Here is a 21,345-nt window from a genome sequence, read left to right as displayed (position 1 = left end):
GCGTCTGCAGCCTGTGCTCCGCAACAAGAGAGGCCGCGATAGTGAGAGGCCCGCGCACCGCGATGAAGAGTGGCCCCCGCTTGCCGCAACTAGAGAAAGCCCTCATACAGAAGCGAAGACCCAACACAGCCAAAAATAAATAAATCAATTAATTAATTTTTTAAAAAAAAGTAAAAAATGTAATGTGAATGTAAGAATTCAGAGGAGTGTGGTAAACCCCATGGAGGAAACTCAGCTAGAAAACACCTTCAGGGAAACATATTCTACAGACTCTCCCTTTTCTCCCTTCTCCTCCCCTTCACGTCCTGCTTCCTGCCCTGTGGCAGGTCTGTGCAGCAGAAACTAAACGGTCTTGGCTTGATGCTACTTTCTAGGGCAAGATGCCTATCTCCATCCCTTAGCGGTCCACAGAAGCTCATCCCGCTTGCTCTTGACCGGGGCTGCCTGATCAACCTTCGTATCTTGTGAGACATCATCTGGCAGAGGGGCTGGAGGCTGGGGGCTGCCGGCTGAGGCCCAGGCTCAGCTTCCCTCCTTCCCCAAAGCTCCCCTTCCCGGGCACAGGCTGTGCCGTGTGGCCAGAAGGACTCACCTCTGTTTCAGATGCTACTTCTGGGCAGAACTCTGGGGGGGCTCTGCTAGGAGGAACTTGGCAGGCCTGGGGGAAGCTTCTGTCCCATGCTCAGCTGTGCCAGGGAAATGCTGGAGGGAGGTGTTGATGGAGAGAGCGTTGCTGTGGGTGAGTTCCGGTGCTAAAGCTCATTGGCTTCCACTGTTTTTTCCTATGGAAGAAGGCAGAACAATCGTTTTAATGAGGATGATTTTATTACCCAATGACCAGATTTTTTTTTCATCAGTCCAGTGTGAACAGCTGGTTGCCAGGAAGAATGGACTGAGATCATCTGGGCTGCTGAACTCTGAAAGGACAGGATCTCCCAGTTCCATTCCTGGAACTAACCCTGAATGCCAGCATGCCAGCTGCTGGTCCACATCTTAGCTCAGGCAGGGGTGCACTCAAACCATTCATGGCAATCGATGGCAGCTTGTTTCTATGTGTATAGATTTTTAAAAAGTTAGCAAACATAGGTGTTGTCCCTTTTCCACTGCTAACCAGCTCTGTGGTTTTGGCCAAGTCACTTATTTCTAACATTTAGTTTTACCTAGAGACTTAAAAAATGAAAAGCAAAAGACATAATGTCTGGGATGGTGGCTTTTACAGTGTGGTGTTTTGGAAATGTGAGTGTTCTTATTTTGGAGGCAAAGACTTGGACTTCTATCGGTGGCTCTGCCAGCCACCACTGGATGAGTTTCTGTTTTCTTACCTGGAAAGTGGGAATAATTATCCCTTGCTTGCAGGGAAGTCAAAATTCAGTTGAGCAATTTCAGTATTCCCCAAAGCTTCTATTATCTAGGAAAGGGTTCTGTGGCCAAGTAGGTTTAGGAAACCCTGCATTAAAAAGAGCAGGTTTCTTCAGTGTTGAATTTCTCAGAGCCTTTATGGTGCTTATGTACACCGGAAAATTTCCTGGAAAGGGATAGAATACACAGCATTTCCTTTAACTCTGGTGTCCTTTAAATCAGCTGTCCCCAACCTTTTTGGCACCAGGGACCACTTTCGTGGAAGACAATTTTTCCATGGAGCGGCAGGGGTGACAGTGGGGGGAATGGTTCACGCGGTAATGTGAGTGATGGGCAGCGATGGGGAGCAGCTGTAAATACAGGTGAAGCTTCGCTCGCCTGCCCACCGCTCACCTCCTGCTGTGTGGCCCGGGGGTTGGGGACCCCTGCTTTAAATTATTTTTTTAAGGAGCATCTAACCACATGAGGACAAACTTTAAGGAATGCTGGGCAATACATGTAAATTTAAGCTCAGGCCAGCATAAGGTAACAAATATGGGTAATCATAACCATTTACTAGATGCCCACTATGTTTTGGGTACAGTATAAATATTGGGTTGGCTGAAAAGTTCGTTCGGGTCTTTCTGTAATGCAAAAACCATTATGGAAAAACCCGAACGACCTTTTCGGCCAACCCAATAACAAATCAAGAATGTAGTCCGCCAGCACCTGAGCAAGAGAGGTATATAGGTACCTATTTCCCAGATACTCTTTAAAGGTACCAGCTTACTAGGTTTACAGAGATGCTCTGTCCTGATTAAAAAGGAAAATAATCTGCTTCCACGGTTAGGTGTCCTTCTACACCCACACCCACATATAAATGACCTGCTTGCCTTTTTGGACTTGACTCTGGAGCCTCCACGGCCCGTTGTGTCCACCCCTTTGACAGGCTGGCTCGCTTCTCTCACAAAACCCTCATCAATCACTGTTGTTTGTCTAAGTGACTTGGAATCATTGGAGACCGAGTTTGAATTCTCAAACCTCCACTTACTGCCCCTGTGACCCTAGATACATTATTTGTGTTCCAGTTTCTCCAACTGTAAAATCTGGACCCCGCCCACCTCATGAAGATCAAAATGAGATGGAGAGATGAAACAAGAAAGCTTACCCGCCAGGCTCTGTAGTGAGAGCGCCAGCATATACAAATTTGTTTCATCCTCATGACGTCCTGTGGGAGAGGTTCTTTTATTACCTCCGAAGCACCAAGAGGTCACATAACTCGTCCAAGTGACCGTGTGCTGGGATGTGAATGTGGGCAGGCTGGGTCCCAGATCCACACTCTTACTGCTTCACCTTCCCGCCTTTCCTGTAAAGCAGGGAGTCCCCAACCCCCAGGCCACGGACCGATACCAGTCCCGTGGCCTGTTAGGAACCAGCCTCACAGCAAGAGGTGAGTGGCAGGCAAGTGAGCGAAGCTTCATCTGTATTTACAGCTGCTCCCCATCACTTGCATTACCGCCTGAGCTTCGCCTCCTGTCAGATCAGCTGCGGCATTAGATTCTCATAGGAGCTCGAACCCTACTGTGTACTGCGCATGCGAGGGATCTAGTTTACGTGCTCCTTATGAGAATCTAATGCCTGATGATCTGAAGTGGAGCTGAGGAGAGCTGCTAGCACTGGGGAGCGGCTGCAGATACAGATTATCATCAGCAGAGAGGTTTGACTGCACAGAGACCATAATAAATCAATTGCTTGCAGACTCATGTCAAAACCCTATCAGTGAGTGGCAAGTGAAAACAAGGGCTCCCACTGATTCTACATTATAGTGAGTTGTATAATTATTTTATTATATATTACAATGTAATAATAATAGACATAAAGTGCACCATAAATGTGATGCCCATGAATCTTCCCGAAACCAACCCTCCCCTCGCCCACTACCCCCCCCCAAACCGGTTCCGTGGAAAAATTGTCTTCCACGAAACCGGTCCCTGGTGCCAGAAAAGGTTGAGGATCGCTGCTGTGAAGGACCCGAATGGTTGCTGGCACATGGTAGGTGAAATTGATGGACGTTTTCTTCTCCCTCCACATCTGTTCCATCTGCTCGACTGTTCTCTTATTATCTTATTCATCAATGTATTCTCCCCTCCCCCAGTACCTTCCTTAATAAAGTTGTACTCGTTTAATTGTATGTTTAACACATAAAGACCACACAGCACCAAGTCCTAGAAGTCTATGATATTGTTTGGGGGCTTTGAATAGGATTGGGGGGCGATAGGGTCACTGGTCATGTTACATCCCTGGGGAACTGCAGGAAGTACCCTTCTTTCTGCCAGTTCTGCTCTGTAGTGAGTAACATTATAAGTGGTCCCTTCGTCTCTCATGGCACACTGGAGAACCACAGATCACTACAAGTTCTCATGTGTCAGGTTTTTATCACGTCCTGGGAGGGCGAGGTCCAGGGAATTCTCGGTCTTGTCTTTTCTCTGCCCAGGTAGGAGCCAAGGAGCTATGTGTGTGAATCAGCTTGAAGGAACTCATAATGGGCCTTGATTTATTAGGCGGTTGTCTCGCCCTAAGCCACAGGAGTGAGGGTGGGGGACTTGGGAGATGGTTGGCCTTGATCTTCTGAACAATACACACGCTTTCCAGCTTCTGGGAGCAAAGAGTGAATCAGGCCCCTGGGAATAGCTGGAAACATTCGAATCTGTGCCACGTGTTATGGGGAGCCTGGGACTTTAGGCAGAGAAGCCCACGTAGAAAGAGAAGCGATTTGATACCTTAAGCAATGGGTATCCATCCACACAGCTGGGCAACTTTGAGCCCCTTAATTTTTTGGCTTATTTTATTATTCATCACATTTTAAGGCAGCCCAGGCATTGACCTGGTAAGAACATTTACAGTGCCAGACACTATGCCAAACTGTCTCATTGTCCGTTTGACCTATGAAAAAACTGAGGTTCGGAAAGATGAAATCATGTGCTCAAGGCCACAGAGCTGGAATGAGGGGCCTCAGAATTATGAACTCAGAGCTTTCTGACTCCAAGGCTTCAGACTAGAGAACATCCACTCTTATCAGGTTATGCCCAACCCTCACCAATTTCACATGACCTTCTCATGGGCTTGGAACATTCTGAGGCCATAGCTGAAATTTCGGAAAACGTCTTTAATTCCATCACAAATCAGCCAGTGCCCTGAGGGGCCCGGCCTGGGGTATGCTGCTTGAAGTGGCTGTTCCACCCAGACCCCAGCTGTCTGCATCTGGCTCGGTTTTCATGGGCACTTGGCAGAATCCCAGGGACTTTGAGGGTCCCGTGTGATGCCAGGATGTGCAGACAATGAGGCATCTTCCTAGTCACTTGGCAGGGACAGACTTATACCCCCAGGACTCCAGGGAAGAGGTGTCCACCCTTTAGCAGTCCTCAGATCAGCATGGGCTGGGGAGACAGCTGTCTATTTCAGTGGGAAATAGAGTCTCAGAATGATAGAATGTTAGGTCTGGAAGGGACCTTAAAAGTCACCCGATTTTGTCAAGTGAAATCCTACATAGAACTTGAACATCGACGTGGATGGATAGGTGGGAGAAGAGATCCCTTATTCCTTCTGCTAGCTCGGCAGCACCTCAGCGCCTGCAGTGAAGAGTTTGAGACACACTGATCTCGGCCACACCTCGTGGACGTCAGCTGAGGAGCCTGAAACCTACCGAGGTTCATCAGGCCTCTCCAAAGGTCACCCCGATTGATCAGGAGCCTGGTGAGAGGTTGTGACCTGGTTTCCCAGGTGATTTCTGGGTCTAAAAAGGTGACCTTGGCTCTGCCTCTTCCCAGCCCCAGGTTAAATTGAGCTTCCTTAGGCAGAGGGGAAGGTCCCAGACGTCTCTTGACTGGTTGACTCCATTCAAACTGTTGCAACTCTTTCCAGTGAGTTTTTTTTTTTTTTTTAATTGGTACTGTGGTTTGTTAAACTAGCCAAGGTTTTTTTTTTTTTTTTTTAATTTATTTTTATTTATTTATTTTTGGCTGTGTTGGGTCTTCGTTTCTGTGCAAGGGCTTTCTCTAGTTGCGGCAAGTGGGGGCCACTCTTCATCGCGGTGCGCGGGCCTCTCACTATCGTGGCCTCTCTTGTTGCGGAGCACAGGCTCCAGACGTGCAGGCTCAGTAGTTGTGGCTCATGGGCCCAGTTGCTCTGCAGCATGTGGGATCTTCCCAGACCAGGGCTCGAACCCGTGTCCCCTGCATTGGCAGGCAGATTCTCAACCACTGCGCCACTGGGGAAGCCCTCCAGTGAGTTTTAACCTTTCTCACAAAGGGTTAGGAACTTTGAGAGAGAGGATCATTAAAAAGTAAGAATAGCTTAAGGACCTTAGACTGGAAGCAAGAACAAGGGTAATTAGCCATGCTGCTGGGAGGGGAGCTTGGCAGTAAGAAGACCACCTCTGTTCCTCCCAAAGTTTTGCCCAGAGTCAACTTTAATGAGAGGGTTAGTTTAATAGGGCATGTAACCTGGAAAGTCCCCTGTGAGTTCAGCGCTCAGAGTATAGACATCACATCTCCTTTTTTTGCCCTTGACTCTCCCAAGACTGAGATGACCCTGAGGGAGGAAATAGAACATATTTGGTTGAGAAAGTCCCTGCACTAAAGTTGCACTCCTGGTGCTAAAGCTGGCCTCCAGGCCACGTGGTGGGTGAGGATTTGGCCAAGGTACAGCAGGTGACCCAGCTTTTCCCAGAAAGGCTTGGGCGGGCTCTGTTGAATTAGCACATCAGGAGTTTCACTAGGGTTAATGTTTTAACCGTGTCAATATACTTAATGTCATTTTGTTTGAACATTCCAGGACCCAATAAAACCATTTTTAAGGAGCACGTTTTGTTTTGTTTTTGAGTGAAGGAATAGCAGTAGGAATTACTGGGGTGCACTCGTGCTGTGTTGAAAAGTTTAAATTTTAAAAGTCGAATACAACACCAAAGACCAAAGAAATGCCTATAATGTATACCTTGAGAGCTTTGCGACACTTTCAGTTGTTATAGTCATTTCGTAGTCTGAGAGTCTGTTTCACTCTCTTGGTCATTTCTGTGCTGTGGAATTTTTGTGATTTGGGAGATTAGCCGCTGGTGGGTTTTACTCAGAACCTGCCTTGGGCTGGATGGCTTTGGATCAGGTCACATTTGGTGCCTTCTCCTCCTCTGATTAAGAGGAGAAGATCTAGAGCCAGCCTGCCTGAACTCACAGCCCAGCTCCTCCACCTCCTTGTGGTGTGACCTTGGGCAGGAAACTTAATCTTCCTTATCTGTGAAATGGGCATGACGGTAGTGCCTGCCTCGTGGGGTAGTTGTGAGTACTTAATGAAGTAATGCACCAGCCCTGGACCAGAGTAAACACTCAACACTTAGCTAGTATAGTTGTCGCTGTTAACACCAGCACTGGCCCTCTCTTAGACCACGGTCACTATGGTCATAGCATCTCAGAGTTGAAGGAGACCCCAACGATTCCCAAAAGCTGCGTTAGAATCCCCAAAGGTGCTTTTAAAAATTAGCTATAACTGAGCTGCCCCTGAGACCCAGGGGACTTGAAGGGGGACTGGGAATCTGGCCTATTAACAAACACAGGTGATTGTCATATGCAAACAGTAGTGGGAACCACCTTCTCTTACCTGGATCCCCTCTCTAACACCACTAGCAAGTGGCCTCTACTTGAACATCTCCCTGAGTGGGGAACTCACCACCACCCCAGGCAATGAATCCCACTTTTGGACACCTCTGGCAATACAACAGTGCATCTTCCCGTTGATCTTAAGAAGGAAGGGAAGAAGAAAGGGACTGCCTTCAGCCATAAAAAGAGACAGAATAGAGTCGTGGAAAGAGAACAGACTTTGAAGTCAGAAAGAAATGGGCTTGACTTCCTCTCCCGCACTTGTTAGCTTTGTGGCCCTGGGTGAGTGGTTTGCTGTTTTCTTCTCCCATTCATTTTCCAAATGACAGCCTTTCAGTGTTTGAACCTGATCTTTCCAGTTTTCTCCTGGCCTCCCGACATGAGAAGACCTCAGTTTCCCTTATCACTTTATGACCAGGCTCCTTCCCTGCCCAATCATATAATCCCCAAAGATGCACGTGGTTCCCCAGGTGTGGTTCTGGGTCAGAGAGTGAATGAGGAGTGGCAGGGGCTGGAAGAGTGGACCAGAAAACCAGTGAGTGAGCCAGCAGGGTGAGAGGGGAAGAGACTCCGGCACACCAGATCCCCAGCCCTCGTCCCCCTAGTCATTCACCTAAGCTGACCCGTGGTTCTGATGCTCCTGGAACTAAACCCTGGAAGTGTCCCTTTGGAGGTGGGACTGGGGACGGATGTTATCATCCTAGCCACATCCTTGAGGGTAGTGTGTGAGGAACTGGATGGGGTCAAGGCCACCTCTCCCTCCTGTTCAGTTTCCTAGAGGCTGAGACCAGAGCTGGCTGGAGGGCAGGTGAGCGGGAATCTAGGCTGTGCACCCTTTACCCACGTCCTGATGCTGAGTCCATTCCCATGACCTCAGCCCCACTCCAGCTCAGATCCAACAATGCCCGGTTCGTTCCCAACCATGCACGTGGTTTTCAGCCTACAAGCAAGGACTCTTCTACCCATTGTGTGGGTCAGAAAGAGAAAAGCAAAGGTTCTTAGATCTGAGTTCTGAAAATCCTTAGTACTGTGTGTGTTCAGAACATTTAACCTCTCTATCTTTTTTTTTTTTTTAATTAATTTATTTTTTTAATTTTTGGCTGCATCGGGTCTTCGCTGCTGCACGCGGGCTTTCTCTAGTTGCAGCGAGCGGGGGCTACTCTTCGTTGCAGTGCTCAGGCTTCTCACTGTGGTGGCTTCTCTTGTTGTGGAGCATGGGCTCTAGGTTCTCAGGCTTCAGTAGTTGCAGCATGCGGGCTCAGTAGTTGTGGCTCGCGGGCTCTAGAGCGCAGGTTCAGTAGTTGTGGCTCACGGGCTTAGTCGCTCCGCGGCATGTGGGATCTTCCCGGACCAGGGCTCAAAACTGTGTCCCCTGCATTGGCAGGTGGATTCTTAACCACTGTGCCACCGGGGAAGTCCAACATTTAACTTCTCTTGAGCTTCAGTTCCTCATCTGTAAAATTGGGATACAAGTAATACCTACCTCACAGGATTGGAGAAAGGACTCGATGACATGTGCATACAAACACTTAGTATATACTAAGTGATTAGTATGTGTCGGCTTCTTGGGAGGAGGAGGTACAACTGAATGATTGATTTTTCACACTACCACTGCCTATGAGAGCGGACCAAAGGCTGTGGGTGCCCATGCATCCACCTCTCCAATCCCCTGCGAAGGACCTAGGGTTCAAATGAAAACGTGGCCATCAGCATGTCTGTAAAGTTGGCCAAGGCAAATCTAAATGGTACCTCAGGGGAGTTTAAATTTTACAGAGGAAATGTGAAAGTCTTGGAGAACATTTCTTCCTTTCTTAAACTTTTATAGGGCACAGTTCAGTGTTGCCTTTCACTTCCGTTAGGTTTCAATTTAGCCGTGAAGGTGAGGTCCGACCAGCTGCATGACCATCACCTGGAAACTTATTAGAAGCACGAAACCTCGGACTCCACTCCAAACACGCTGAAACTCTGGGGTGCAGCCCAGCAATCTGTGTTTTAACAAGCCCTCCAGATACTTTTATGGCTCCCGTTTGAACACATTGCTTAGGTGTTGGCGGGGTCCCCTTCCTATGCCCCTCCTCCCACCCCTGGCAGTTTTCAGGTCCACAAGGCCATGTCTCTAGCCATATATTTTTAGCACTTCCACAGTTTGAAGACAGCTCCTGGGAGAATGATTTATTGTCTCATCTTGGGAGACTCATCTGTTCACACCAACAGCTGGTGTAATCTAAATCCAAGTCTGTACTAGAGAAAAGTTGGGAAATAAACATCTGTTTTGGATGGTCAACCTCCAGATCATTTGGCTTCCTCTACCTCCAAAGCTGCCTTCCTGACCTCCTGAAAACTATCATGGTATTTCTGATGGGTAATGATCATAGCAAATATTTATCAAGCTCTATCTATGTTGGAAAACACCTTTCTTTTTTTTTTTTTTTCCTGATTTAATCCTCACAACAACCTAATGAGGTAAGTACTGTTAATATTACCCTCCTGGCCTGCATGGTGAAACTGAGCCTCAGAGAGGCTAATTCACTTGCCCAAAATCACGTAGCTAGCAAGTGGCAGGCAAGAGACTTAGACTCCAGTCTGAAACCAGATTCTGTGAATCTTCAGCGAGCCTCCCTGTTTGGTTAAGCAGGCCGTGTATCCTTGAGCCAGGAATATGCACAAAGGAATATTCTAGGCTAGTGTTCTTTAAACATCGGCATGGATCAGGATTATCTGGATGGCATCTTAAAACACAGATGGCTGGGCCCTAGTCCCAAAGATTCAGATTTAGTGTCTCTAACTTGGGGTCTGGGAATGTGCATTTCTAACAAGTTCCCAGTTATTGCTGGCACAGCTGGTCCAGGGACCACAATTTAAGAATCATAATCTAAGCCACTGTTTCTCAAGTAGGGGTGAACGTGAGAATCATCTGGAAATTTTCAGATTGAATTGCTCTAGTGGGAAATAACAGCCATTCTTTTTTTTTTTTTTTTTTTTTTTTAAATATGCTCCCCAGATAATTCTAATGTGCAGGAAGGGTTGAGAACCACTGCTGTACTCAAAGGAAGACTGCTAATTGCTGTTTACAGCTTTAGTTCTTAAGTCCTATGTCAGTGCTTCTCCAACGAAGGCATTCACACTGCCAAGGAAGTCAGTGGAGTGCCAGGGCGTACCAACGCTGCAGGATAAATAGAGCCCATTAATTTTATTTTAAGCTTTGGGGACATGTTCATATTCTGGAAGCAAACAAATTTCGTGTGGACTAAAGTACAAAATGTGCATGAACGATTAATATAAACTATGGGGTTAAACCCACTTTTAAGAATCTATCCAAGGAAAATTGTCAGAGACCAACTGCCAAAGATATGTTCAAAGAAAGTCATTCAAGCATTATTTTGTCTTGATAATTGTTAAATCTGTATCATGGGTATATGACAATTCGTTGTTCAAAAAATATGTAATACTCATTATGTTAAGTGCAAAGAGGAGGATACAAACTAAATGTATAATTTGATTCTAATCTTACTTTTTAAAAACTATATATTATATATATGCAAAGAGACAAGAATGGAAGGTTACATACCAAATATTACCAGTGGTTATTTCTTGGTGGGATTATGGTTGATAATGGTATCTTTACTTGACAGCATTTTCTAAATTTTCTTAAACATTACTCATATGATTAGAGCAAAAGAAATGAGGCAGTCACCTACTTTTATAAATTTATGTTCCCAAATACCTGTCTGAAACACAAACCATAGGTTTATAAGTTAGGAGTTTTTTTCAGAGAACTGGAAAACATATATGAATTGCTAATTACAGTCCCAAAGAGTGCTAATGCCTTTGGGGCCAGGACATGTGAGAACCTTCCTAGGAATCGGGGAGAGGTGCTGTTGGACAAGGGGACACTTGCTCTGCAAGGTGGTCATGGGAATGGGCAGCGGTGGTCAGGCGGGGGGGCTCCTAGGATCCTCTCAGGAATCATGGGGTGGGGCTTTTGTTCTCTCCTCCAGTGACAGCTAGCTGACAGTGTTTCTGTGTGACATCACCAAGGCACCACAGTAGGTAGTAAATGTAGAATAGACCGAATGCACCATGCCAAGGGGTTTTAGCGGTGTCCATGTATTGTGTAAATATGCAGGCAGTAAGAAAGTCAAGCCTACATAACTTGAGGACCACCTAGGAAGGTTACCAAAGAAAAGATATAGGGTTGCAAAACACCAAACCCATTTGCTTCCATCACCCCCAGGAGTCTGTCTATCAATGTGCCCAGTGGGGTTGCCTTCAGAAAGAAAGCAAATGGTACCTTCTGCACATTTGTGTCAAATGGAGCACTTTAGAAAGAGGACGGTCCCACTGCAGGGCTCAGAGGGGCCTGGAAGGAAGATGGAATCTGAAAGCATTACATACTCAGGGACGGTGTTCCTAGGGTAATGGTTTTCTAGTATAGCCGATAGATATTTTCTATGCAACCAAGCCTCACCTGGCCTCACAAAACAAAGTAAAACAAAGAAGTGTATTAACTACCTGCTTCCACACAGAGAAGCACAATGTTTTCTTTAAAGGGTCTAGGCTGGCAAAGTAAATAAATGAAATGAATGGGGCTGCCCAGGTAAGTACAGCATCTCCAGTTTGCAGGGAGCAGACATCACTTAGTTATTGCCATGTGGGAATTTCAGTCCACTAGTGCCAGGTCTTTCGAGTTTTTCCAAGAGAAGCCAGACTTCTTAATATTTGTATCGTAGTTCCCAATTTCTAAATGTTGGCAGCATTTCAAAAGTACTATGTAGTCCAAAGAAAACATGCCTTCTGGCTAAGGGTGGCCTGCAGCCGACAGTTTCTCACCTCTGCTTCAGAATCTCAAGTCCAAGAGAGGCAATTGCTTTAGTCACTTGCATCCTCTTCCCATCCACCTCCACCAAATTCCAAAAGACAAATGTCCTGAACTCTCAGACTTTTCTCCTCAAAAGTCATGTTTGATTAAGGACCTTAAAATTGGCTAATGGCCTTACAGTAATTTATTTCAGTTGAGGATTTGTAAAACTAACTATTCAGAGGTACATTCTTGAAGGTGAGGTTAATTTTTTAAATAACTTTAAAGGAATTATGAAGGTAGAGGGTGTATTAGTTGTATTATTTGAGGGTGTGTTATATGCTTTGCAGTGGGACGGATCTGGGTTGAGATTCCAGCTCCATCACCTAGTACCGGTGTCACTTGGGCACAGGTGATTCCCATTTTCTCATCTGCAAAGTGCGGGAAATAACTCCTGAGTTTGTCGGGCTTGTTTGATTGGTAATGAATAATATTAATATATGTTAATATCTGGTGCCATTAGGTGGTCAGGAAATTAAGTTTCTCTCAGGAGCCAACATAATTGAAACTTTTAATTGCAAATGTTATAAAATAACCTCATGAAGCTTTTCCATATTTTTATAATTTAAAAAATTCACTTTCGTCAGAAGTCCCATTATAGTAAATAGTGTTGCAGTTGAAACAGGAGAAAAGGAGAAATTAGAGAGAGTGAGGGGAAGAACCTCAAGGGTGTCCGATCAGTGCCAGGGTTCACTTACATTATAAGGGGACCTTATAATTTATCAGTCTAATTTAGCTCTTCTGATTATTGCTGAATTTCTAATATCTAGCACATCCCCAAATATATGTATTTGTTAATTTTTAAAATTAGTTAATGGACAAATAAAGGGTATGTGCTGGGAGTTTTATCTGGCAAGGGTAACTACTAGCTGGATAGCTCTGTTTGGACCATGCTGTGTATCAGAAACGGTTGGCTTCCCAGACATGGAACCTGTATGGTCACACAGGACCTGCCCTCAGAAGTGCCCCATGCTTGGTTTAATATTTGCTGTCGCCATCTTGAAATTCTTTATAATTTTTGAAAAAGGGCCTCCGCAAATTATGTAGCCAGTTCTGACCAGAGAGTGTCATCAGGAAACAGAGAATTGTCAGTGCATAAACCAAAGGGTACAAACTCATGGCCCCTGGGCCCTATTGAATATTTTTGGCCCACAGAGTGGGGTTTTTTTTTTAATATAAATAAACTTTTTATTTAGAAGAGTTTTATATTTGCAGAAAAATTGCAAAGATAAGACAGAGAGTTCCACATATAACTCATCCAGTTTCCCATGTTGGGAACATCTTATGTTACATTTATAAGACATTTGTCACAAATGAGGAACTAACATCGGTACATTTTCATTAACTAAACTCCACACAGTATTCAGATTTTAGAAGTTTTTCCTTAATGCCCTTTTCCTGTTCCTGGATTCCATCCAGGATACCACATTACATTTAGTTGTCAGGTCTCCTTACACTCTTCTGAGCTGACGTTTTCTCAAACTTTACTTGTTTTTGACGACTTCCACAATTTAAAGGAGTGCTGGTAAATGTTTTGTAGAATGTCCCTGAATTTGGGTTTGTCTAATATTTTTCTCATGGTTCCATTCGGGTTACGGGTTTTGGGTCAGAAGTCCACAGAGCCGAAGTGACATCTTCCTCACATCATATCAAAGGTATATGCCAAGAACATGACTAATCAGTGATGGCATTGACCTTAGTTACCTGGCCAACGTTGTGTCTGCCAGCTTTCTCCATTTTAAAGTTACTCTTCCCATCTCCCTTTCCAACTGCACTCTTTGGAAGCAAGTCACCTGGCATACCCCACAGTCAAGGCTACGGAAAGGAGTTCCACCTTCTTCAGGGGAAAGTAACTACGTACATTATTTGGAATTCTGCTGCAGTTTGTCTGTTCCCACTTATTTATTCAATCATTTATTTCTATCAGTCTAGACTCGTGGGTATTTATTTTATACTTTCGGTTATAATCTAATACTACTCCATTTATTTTCTTGCTTAAATTCCAGCTTCGGCCTTGCAGGAGCTCTTTCAGGTTGCCTCCAGGGTCCCTTGGACACACCTCCGTTGTTGTGTTTTTATCGAGGATTCCCTTTCTTTTTTTTTTTTTTTTTTAATTAATTTATTTTATTTATTATTTATTTTTGGCTGTGTTGGGTCTTCATTGCTCCACGCGGGCTTTCTCTAGTTGCGGTGAGTGGGAGCTACTCTTCGTTGCGGTGCGTGGGCTTCAGTAGTTGTGGCTCGCGGGCTCCAGAGCGCAGGCTCAGTAGTTGTGGCACGTGGGCTTAGTTGCTCCGTGGCATGTGGGATCTTCCCGGACCAGGGCTCGAACTCGTGTGCCCTGCATTGGCAGACGGATTCTTAACCACTGCGCCACCAGGGAAGTCCGAGGACTCCCTTTCTTTCTGGAGCTACAAAGTGTTCTATTTCCTGCCCCAGCCCTAGAATCAGCTATTTCTCCAAGGAGCCCTGATTCCCCTTTTTGAAGAATGGTATTAGACACTAAGATCTGGACGTTGCAGGTGCTCATTGCTACCAAGGTATTTTTTAATTTTTAAAATTTTAAAATTAAAAAAAAATTAATGTAAATTAAAAATGTAATGTAATGTAAATTTTTTAAAGTAAAATTTAAAAATTAAGCTGTCGTAGAGAGTCAACTTTTCCAGGCTGAGTTAACTATGTAAAAATAAATTACATTAAAAATAAATTGTTTTTTAAAAAATTTTAATGTTTTTGAACTACCAACATTTAACTATGAAGAGATTTCACATTAGAATCTAGACTTCCGATTCTCTTGAAAGACCAGAAGTTCTGGCAATCCTGGACCCATATTCCTGCTCAACACAGCTAAGGCTGAGACAGTTTTTCTTTCCTGCATAAAGCACTCTCCAAGTTGTCACAGTCTGTGCCATTCCCTATTGTATTACAGCCAGCCTACTTGACGCTTTTATGTCCCTTTCTGACCCTTGAAGGCATTTGAATAATTGATTTCTGGTTAAGACCATATTCAAGTAAGTACTTTACAGATATACAGTTTAGTCCATGAATTTAGCTCTACTTTGACCCAGTGATCAGATTTTAAAGCTACATTTCTGGTTTCATCCCTAACCCACCATCTTACCTTCATTGGGTCTTACGTGCAAATGCAATGACTCACCAATTTTTCTCAGTCCCTGCCAGAACCCTTCCAGCTCAGATGGAAAGAGTCATCTGCATCCACTTGCATCCCCTTCAGCCTCATGCAGGGTGGGTCTTTGCATGCAGAGTCTGCTCTGAACTTCTTTGGCAAGTTTTCCTTTCTTAGACCCTTTCTGTCTGGAGACGATCCCCCAACAGTTACACCCCTGCCTCAGATCAATTTCTTCCTTTTCCCTTTTGGCTCTGCAAAGCACCCCTCAAGTTGGGATCCAATCATTGTTCTTTCTGGATCCACGTTTCTCAAAAGAATGATTTACTTTGGCTATCTTTTCCCTCTCCCCTGCCTTCCCCAATCACGTATCCCAGGATTATTTGTTGCTCAATCAATCCTGGCTTATTTCAAACTTTAGTAACTCTGGAAAATGACCTACCTGATAGTTTTCTATTTATATGAAAATAGGTGCTTTGATATAAATATAAAATACAATTTGAGGAGGTGTCTTTCCCAGTATGGGTGAAAACTTAATAGAAAGATGCATCTGAGATCTGCTAGGTGTGAAGAGTTAAATGGGTATTAATTTTCACTGCAGCCTTATGGCCTTGGACTTGACAAGGTTAAAGGTGGGCCAATAGCAGTTCCCTGGGGGATCTTTCCATAGCACAATGGTTTTCAGACTGTGACTCAAGGGCCACTGCCTGGGGACAGGAGAAGAAAGGGAACCCAAGCAGGCGAAGCTCTTCACCATCCCCACATTATATGGTCATTTGTTCACTTATTCACTCCACAAATACTTATTGAGAACCCCCGTATTCTGGTACGCGTTCGATGCCAGGGATATAACTGTGAACAGGAAAGTGACGTTCCTCGACGCTTCAAAATTTTTATTCTAATGGAGACCAAAAAAAAAATGACAAAACAATGGTAAGTGTGATCATGGGAGAAGGACAGGGTATTATGCTACACCTAACTAGACTAGGGGTGAGGTGGGCAAGGAGGACAACCCAGAGGAAGTGATAACTTAGTTGAGGCTCGAATAACAAATGGGAGTTAGCCACACAAAGAGGGGAAGCTGAAGAAGAGTTTCCAGCTACCAACTCTACAATATGCGGCAACGCCCAGAAGTGAGCTAATGGATCTTAGCTCTGGAGGGCTGGGGTATTATATGCAAGTTGGGAGGATCCAGAGGTAATAATGGAGATATGCACGCATATGAAACCAGAGAGGGTCTTGCCTGCTGTGTTAAATAGCTCTGATATTACCTCAAAGCAGTAGGAAGCTGCTTTAGAGTTTTGCGCAGAAAGAAGACATCCTGGTTAGAGCTGCATTTCAGGAAGATCCTCCATGTGCCTGGTAGATATTGAAGAAATCCAAGAGTAAAGGAAGGAAGCTCCACTAAGGGAGAGCCACAGCCAACCAGGCAGGAGGTGATGGTGGCTTGAGCTAGGGAAGTGGCAGTGGGGCTGGAGAGAAGTTTATAGATTAGAAACTATTCGGACAAGAGTTGGTATTTTGTGTGTGTGTGTGTATTTTTTGTGTGTATTTTTCTGTATTTAAAAAAATTTAACTCTAGTTGATTTACAATACTGTGTTAGTTTCAGGTGTACAGCTTCAGATTCTTTTCCATTAAAGGTTATTAGAAGATATTGAATATAGCTCCCTGTGCTATATTCAATATAAATAAATAAATCCTTGTTGTAAATCCTTGTTGTCTATTATATATATAGTGGTGTGTATCTGTTAATCCCATACTCCTAATTTATCCCTCCCCCACTTTCCCCTTTAGTAACCGTAAGTTTATTTCCTATGTCTGAGTCTATTTCTGTTTTGTAAGTAAGTTGATTTGTATTATTTTTTAGATTCCACATATAAGTGATGTCATATGATATTTGTCTTTGTCTGACTTACTTCACTTAGGATGATAATCTCTAGGTCCATCCACATTGCTGCGAATGGCATTATTTCATTCTTTTTTATGGCTGAGTAATATTCCATTGTGTATATGTATGTGTATATACACATACATATATACATATACACCACATCTCAGAAAAGACTGGGTTTTCATTGCCCTGCACATAATGGAAGAAAGATTCTGCTGGTGAATAAAGAAAAATTTTATTTGTGAAAATACTCACAACAGATCATCCACGACCAGGAAGCTGAGTCATTTGCAAATTCTGACTGGGGCTCATGATCAAAGTACTGGTGCTTCTGTCTGACTTTCCAGTTCTAATGAGGTTCATTAACACCGTGTTCTCAGCTCACTCTATCTCATTTGGGCCATTTGATTTTCAGCAAACTCGGCAGGTCTGAACTAGCTAGAGTTCACCTTTAATGGCTTTTATTGCCAATCCATAGTGAATGAATGCCTTTCTCAGGTCTTCTTGGGTCTCTCTTGATGTACTTCCACCTCCACGCCAGGACAGAGCGAGGGAAGGCAGCCAGCCAACCTGGAGATGGGGATGCGGGTAAGAAGGAGCTTCCAGCAGCAGAGAAGTGGCGCTGGGGACAGAGAGGGGCAGGTGACAGGCAGGCTCCTTTGGCTGTCTGAAACAGCACTTCCTCTGCCTCGCAAATGGCACGTCTGAAAGAATTAACAATCTGTTTAGAACGTATCATCACTTGCTATTCTGTATTCCCTTCTTTTGGTCCAACCAGTGTGATAATGGGTCCGAGGGTTACTCGGGGTTGGGGTGAGGGGCAGCTGGGACCGGGCAGAGAGAGCTGGGGAAGAGAGTAGTAGCCAGTTTATTTCTAACCATTTGCAGCTGTCAGCTTGTTTGGGGACTTTTTTTTTTTTTTTTTTCAGGCAGAGGAACAAAGTCTTGCTACACAGGATTGTTTTCCTTGGCATGGTGTACAGACACTTTCTTGAAGAATGCACTGAGATAACACAAAACATCTGCTTAGAAGAATCGGTCCTCCAAAGCTGAATTTTCATCAGCAAGAGTGTGAGGCTTCTTTAGATAAATATATATATACGTTTTGCGGGAGGCAGGAGAATGTGGATAGAATGGGCAAGAGAATAAACTATTAGGAGAGGATTTTTAAGAAATAGGTCTATGTTGTTAAGGTTTCTTTTCTTTCTTTCTTTTTCTTCATTGTGATCCAGTTGTGTTTTGTTTTGCAAGTATTTTGGAAATGGTATGTTCTCAGCTACGCTGCCAGAGGAGGCCTGTTTTCTTTTCCCACGTGTGTGGGATGTTGTTTTTATTCATGAGCTATTGAGAATGAGTGGTTTTTATGACTTGTAGAGGGATTTTCACATGCACACTCCTGGTACTGACCTCCAAAGACCAAAAGGACAGCACAGCTGCTCTCAGACAGGAGTGACAGTACGAAGGAGAAAGATGGGCATTTCTGGTTGTTGTTACTGACATGCCATTGGGGTCCCCAAGAGATTAGATTAGCCAAGGCGTTAGGCTTCATCTCGTGTCACGTGGAAGCTCCTCGGACAGTTCACACGCTGTTTCCCTATATGACCTTGGGTCCAGCTCTGCTTTCCAGGAAGAGTTTGTCCTTTAGAGAAAAGGCAGCTCCATCTGTGCCGTTTCGTTTGCCCTCCCCCACCCTGGACTCTGGTGAGGAAGTGTCACCTTTTAGAGCCGTAATAACATCAGCGGCCTTTTGCCGAATGCCTCTGAGAGCCTGCTGGCCCTGGGCTCTGTGCTTAATCCTCCCAATCTCACCAAATACCAGGTATAATTATCCTCATTCCTCAGATAAGGAAACCGAGCCTTTTAGAAGTTAGCAAACTCACTCCCGGGCAAGTAGCAGGGCAAGTAGCAGGGACGTTCCACAACTGGAATCTGAAACCAGTGATTGACACCAGAGCCAGTCGCTTAACCAGTGTCTTCAGCCACGAATGACACATGCCTTTGGGGAAGTAAGAGCCAATATGCCCTTGTCCACCTTCATCTTTTAACAAGTTTGTCTTCTCCAGTTCTGCCAGTTGGATTGGCAAGAGATGAAATGAGCCGTAAGAATCCCATCCAGCTTCCTGGCAGAGTGGAAAGAGCATAGGCTCTGGAATCAGACAGACTTGAATTCAGACCCCTTTTCATCACAAACTAGCTCTAAACCCTGGGCCGGTCAGTCCCTGCACCTTTCTGAGCTTTGGTTTTGGTGTACCTCCGCTCTGGGCACTCAGCATCCTTCTGGGAGGAGCGTGGATGCACTCCCTGCCCTCAGGGAGCGTACAGTCTGGAGGGGGTGGCAGACCTGAGCCAGTACCCACACACATCAGTGTGCGATTACCGCCTGGGATCTGTGCTCAGGAGAGTTACAGGAGCACGTGCCAGGCAACCTGAGTCTGGGGATGATGGGAGGCTTTCAGCTGAGCTCTACAGAAGGAAGAGGCATTAGCTAGGTGAACGACGGGCTGGAATGTCTGCCAGCTGCTTGTGGAACCTGGGGTGTTCTGGGGCCAGTTCTCTGGTGTCCCTGTAGACAGCCTCTGAGCCCTTACTCTCCAGAGCTCCACAGCCCAGGTTCAACCCAGTGCCGTCAGAGACCAGGTTCTCAGCCCTAAGCATCTGGCTTTCTCTCCAGAAGAAAAGAGAGAAAAACCATGAAAACAAGAATGCGTAGCAGCTAGCTTGGAAACTGCCGCCTGGGTCTTGTTTGACTTTGGGACCTCCATCTCCCATCTGTGGCCCTGTCATAGCATCTCTGCATTCTCTGAGGGACTCTCTCCTTTTGCAGCTTCCATAAAAGGGTAAAAGAAAAAAACACAAGCCATTTAGACAACTTCTTGGGTTTTTTCCAGAGGTGCCTGAAAAGGAAGGATTGAATGGGACATTTGGGGGCTAAGTGAGAGGGAAGGGAGGGGAGGGGATGAGGAAGAAAGAAAATGGATTGAAGCTCAGAAATTACTGGAATTTTTATTCAGTTCTGTTTGGGAGAAAGGATAGTTACTGAGTCAGAGATGAAAGGCAAATCCTCATGGGGCCCCAGAGAAATTATTATTATATTCCATGCTCGATTTAGCTCTCGCACTCAATGTGGCTTGGAGATCAGAAAGTTTGTGGTTAGACACATTCATAAACTCAGCAGGGCTCTGTCAGACGCTGGTTCCCGGCCGAGTACCAGGTCCTCACCAGCAGCAGAAACAGAGCCGTGAAGCTGCCTGGTCAGGCCTTCAAGAGGGGCTCCAAGCCCCGCAGTCTCACTGCACCCTCCGCCTTCACCCCAACTCTCTGGCTGGCCTCCTCCTTGGCCCGATCACTTAGCAAACTCGTCTTGCTTTGAGTCTAATTGTTGAGCAAATTCCTGCTGGAACCACATGTGAGTGATTGGTTTGGGATTCTGACCTCTGCCCAGGCATCTTGCCTGGGCTCATTCTGAAATCTGAGTTCAGCCTGGTCCCGTTTTAGGCTCACGGATCCCATTTGCAGAGACCAAGCCACACGGCCTGCCCCGAGCCATCCAGATCTATCCTTGAGCACCTAGATGTCTATCACCTCTCTGTGAAGCTCATCTGAACACATCTTCTCATTTCGAGCCAGCTTCTTGGAGTCTGAAATTTCCCAGCTTGAATCTGAGAGTCAGGGGCTGTGGCTCAGGGTAGGGTAGAGGAAGGGGAGGCTCTGAGATCAATCGTGCTTGCAAATCATTTAGAGACCTTCTGTTCAAAGGTTGTTTTCTATAGGGATTTCCCTGGCGGTCCAGTGGTTAAGACTCCGCACTTCCATGGAGAGGGCACAGGTTCGATCCCTAGTCTGGCAAGTTCTGCATGCTGCATGGCATGGCCAAAAAAAAAAAGCCTCTCTAACCTATTCCAAAGGTGGTTTTCTATATGATCAATACATATCTGTCTGAGATTATTGTCGGAAGGTTTGTCTGGGTTATTATAAGACTAGTCAAAGTTTAACTCCAAATCCTTCAGATATGCAATCTATTTCAGTTATGACTGCTGGTTAATATTGTCTGGCATTAACTTTCTAATTGAGTACAGTGACTGAAAATTAACTATCACCCCCCGCCCCGAAAAACTATATTGAAAGGTAAAGAAGGGAGGTTTTAATGATAAAAAAAGGAGTTTCAGATTCTTTCTTCCCACCCCCTAGGCTAGATGAAAATGTTCTTCATCTCAGAGCTCTCCTCCATAGAAGAGCATTGTGTAGCCTTCCATGCCAGGACTATATCAAGACTCTGGCAAAAAGCTATCATTTCTGCTGTAGGCTTTTTTCCTCCCCCAAGTAGGCGATGATGGATTCACATCTTGACTAAATAAGATCACTGCTGTCTTATGATTCAACTTTGAATGATGAGTGTTCCCTACCTAGCCCTGTGCCAGGTGCTTTTAAAGATAGAATCAAAGTATAAAACAGTCCCTTTGTTCAGGGAACTTACAGTAATAC

At 45.0% G+C, this 21,345-nt stretch overlaps 2 protein-coding genes across 6 annotated transcripts in view; one reads left to right on the top strand and one right to left on the bottom strand.

Moving 5' to 3' along the window:
- MOB3B (MOB kinase activator 3B) overlaps positions 1-21,345 on the top strand; it is a 256,664-nt gene that overhangs the window by 153,991 nt on the left and 81,328 nt on the right. Inside the window, exon 3 of one of the 5 annotated variants that reach the window (XM_082467617.1) lies at positions 858-14,232. The exons of the other annotated variants lie outside the window; for them this stretch is intronic. Within the exon in view, the coding sequence (XP_082323743.1) occupies positions 858-997 (140 nt within the window). The 3' untranslated portion in view covers positions 998-14,232. Of the gene's footprint in view, positions 1-857; positions 14,233-21,345 lie in introns of those variants that run through there. 5 annotated transcript variants of the gene reach the window in all.
- The window catches only part of IFNK (interferon kappa), a 219,328-nt gene that overhangs the window by 147,060 nt on the left and 50,923 nt on the right, over positions 1-21,345 (bottom strand). The window lies entirely within an intron of this gene.

Source organism: Balaenoptera physalus, assembly GCF_965194825.1.
Source record: "Balaenoptera physalus genome assembly, chromosome: 7".
In the NCBI taxonomy this organism is placed as follows: Eukaryota; Metazoa; Chordata; class Mammalia; order Artiodactyla; family Balaenopteridae; genus Balaenoptera; species Balaenoptera physalus.
Note: the sequence above shows the minus strand (reverse complement) of the source record. Positions and strands in the feature narration are given on the sequence as shown.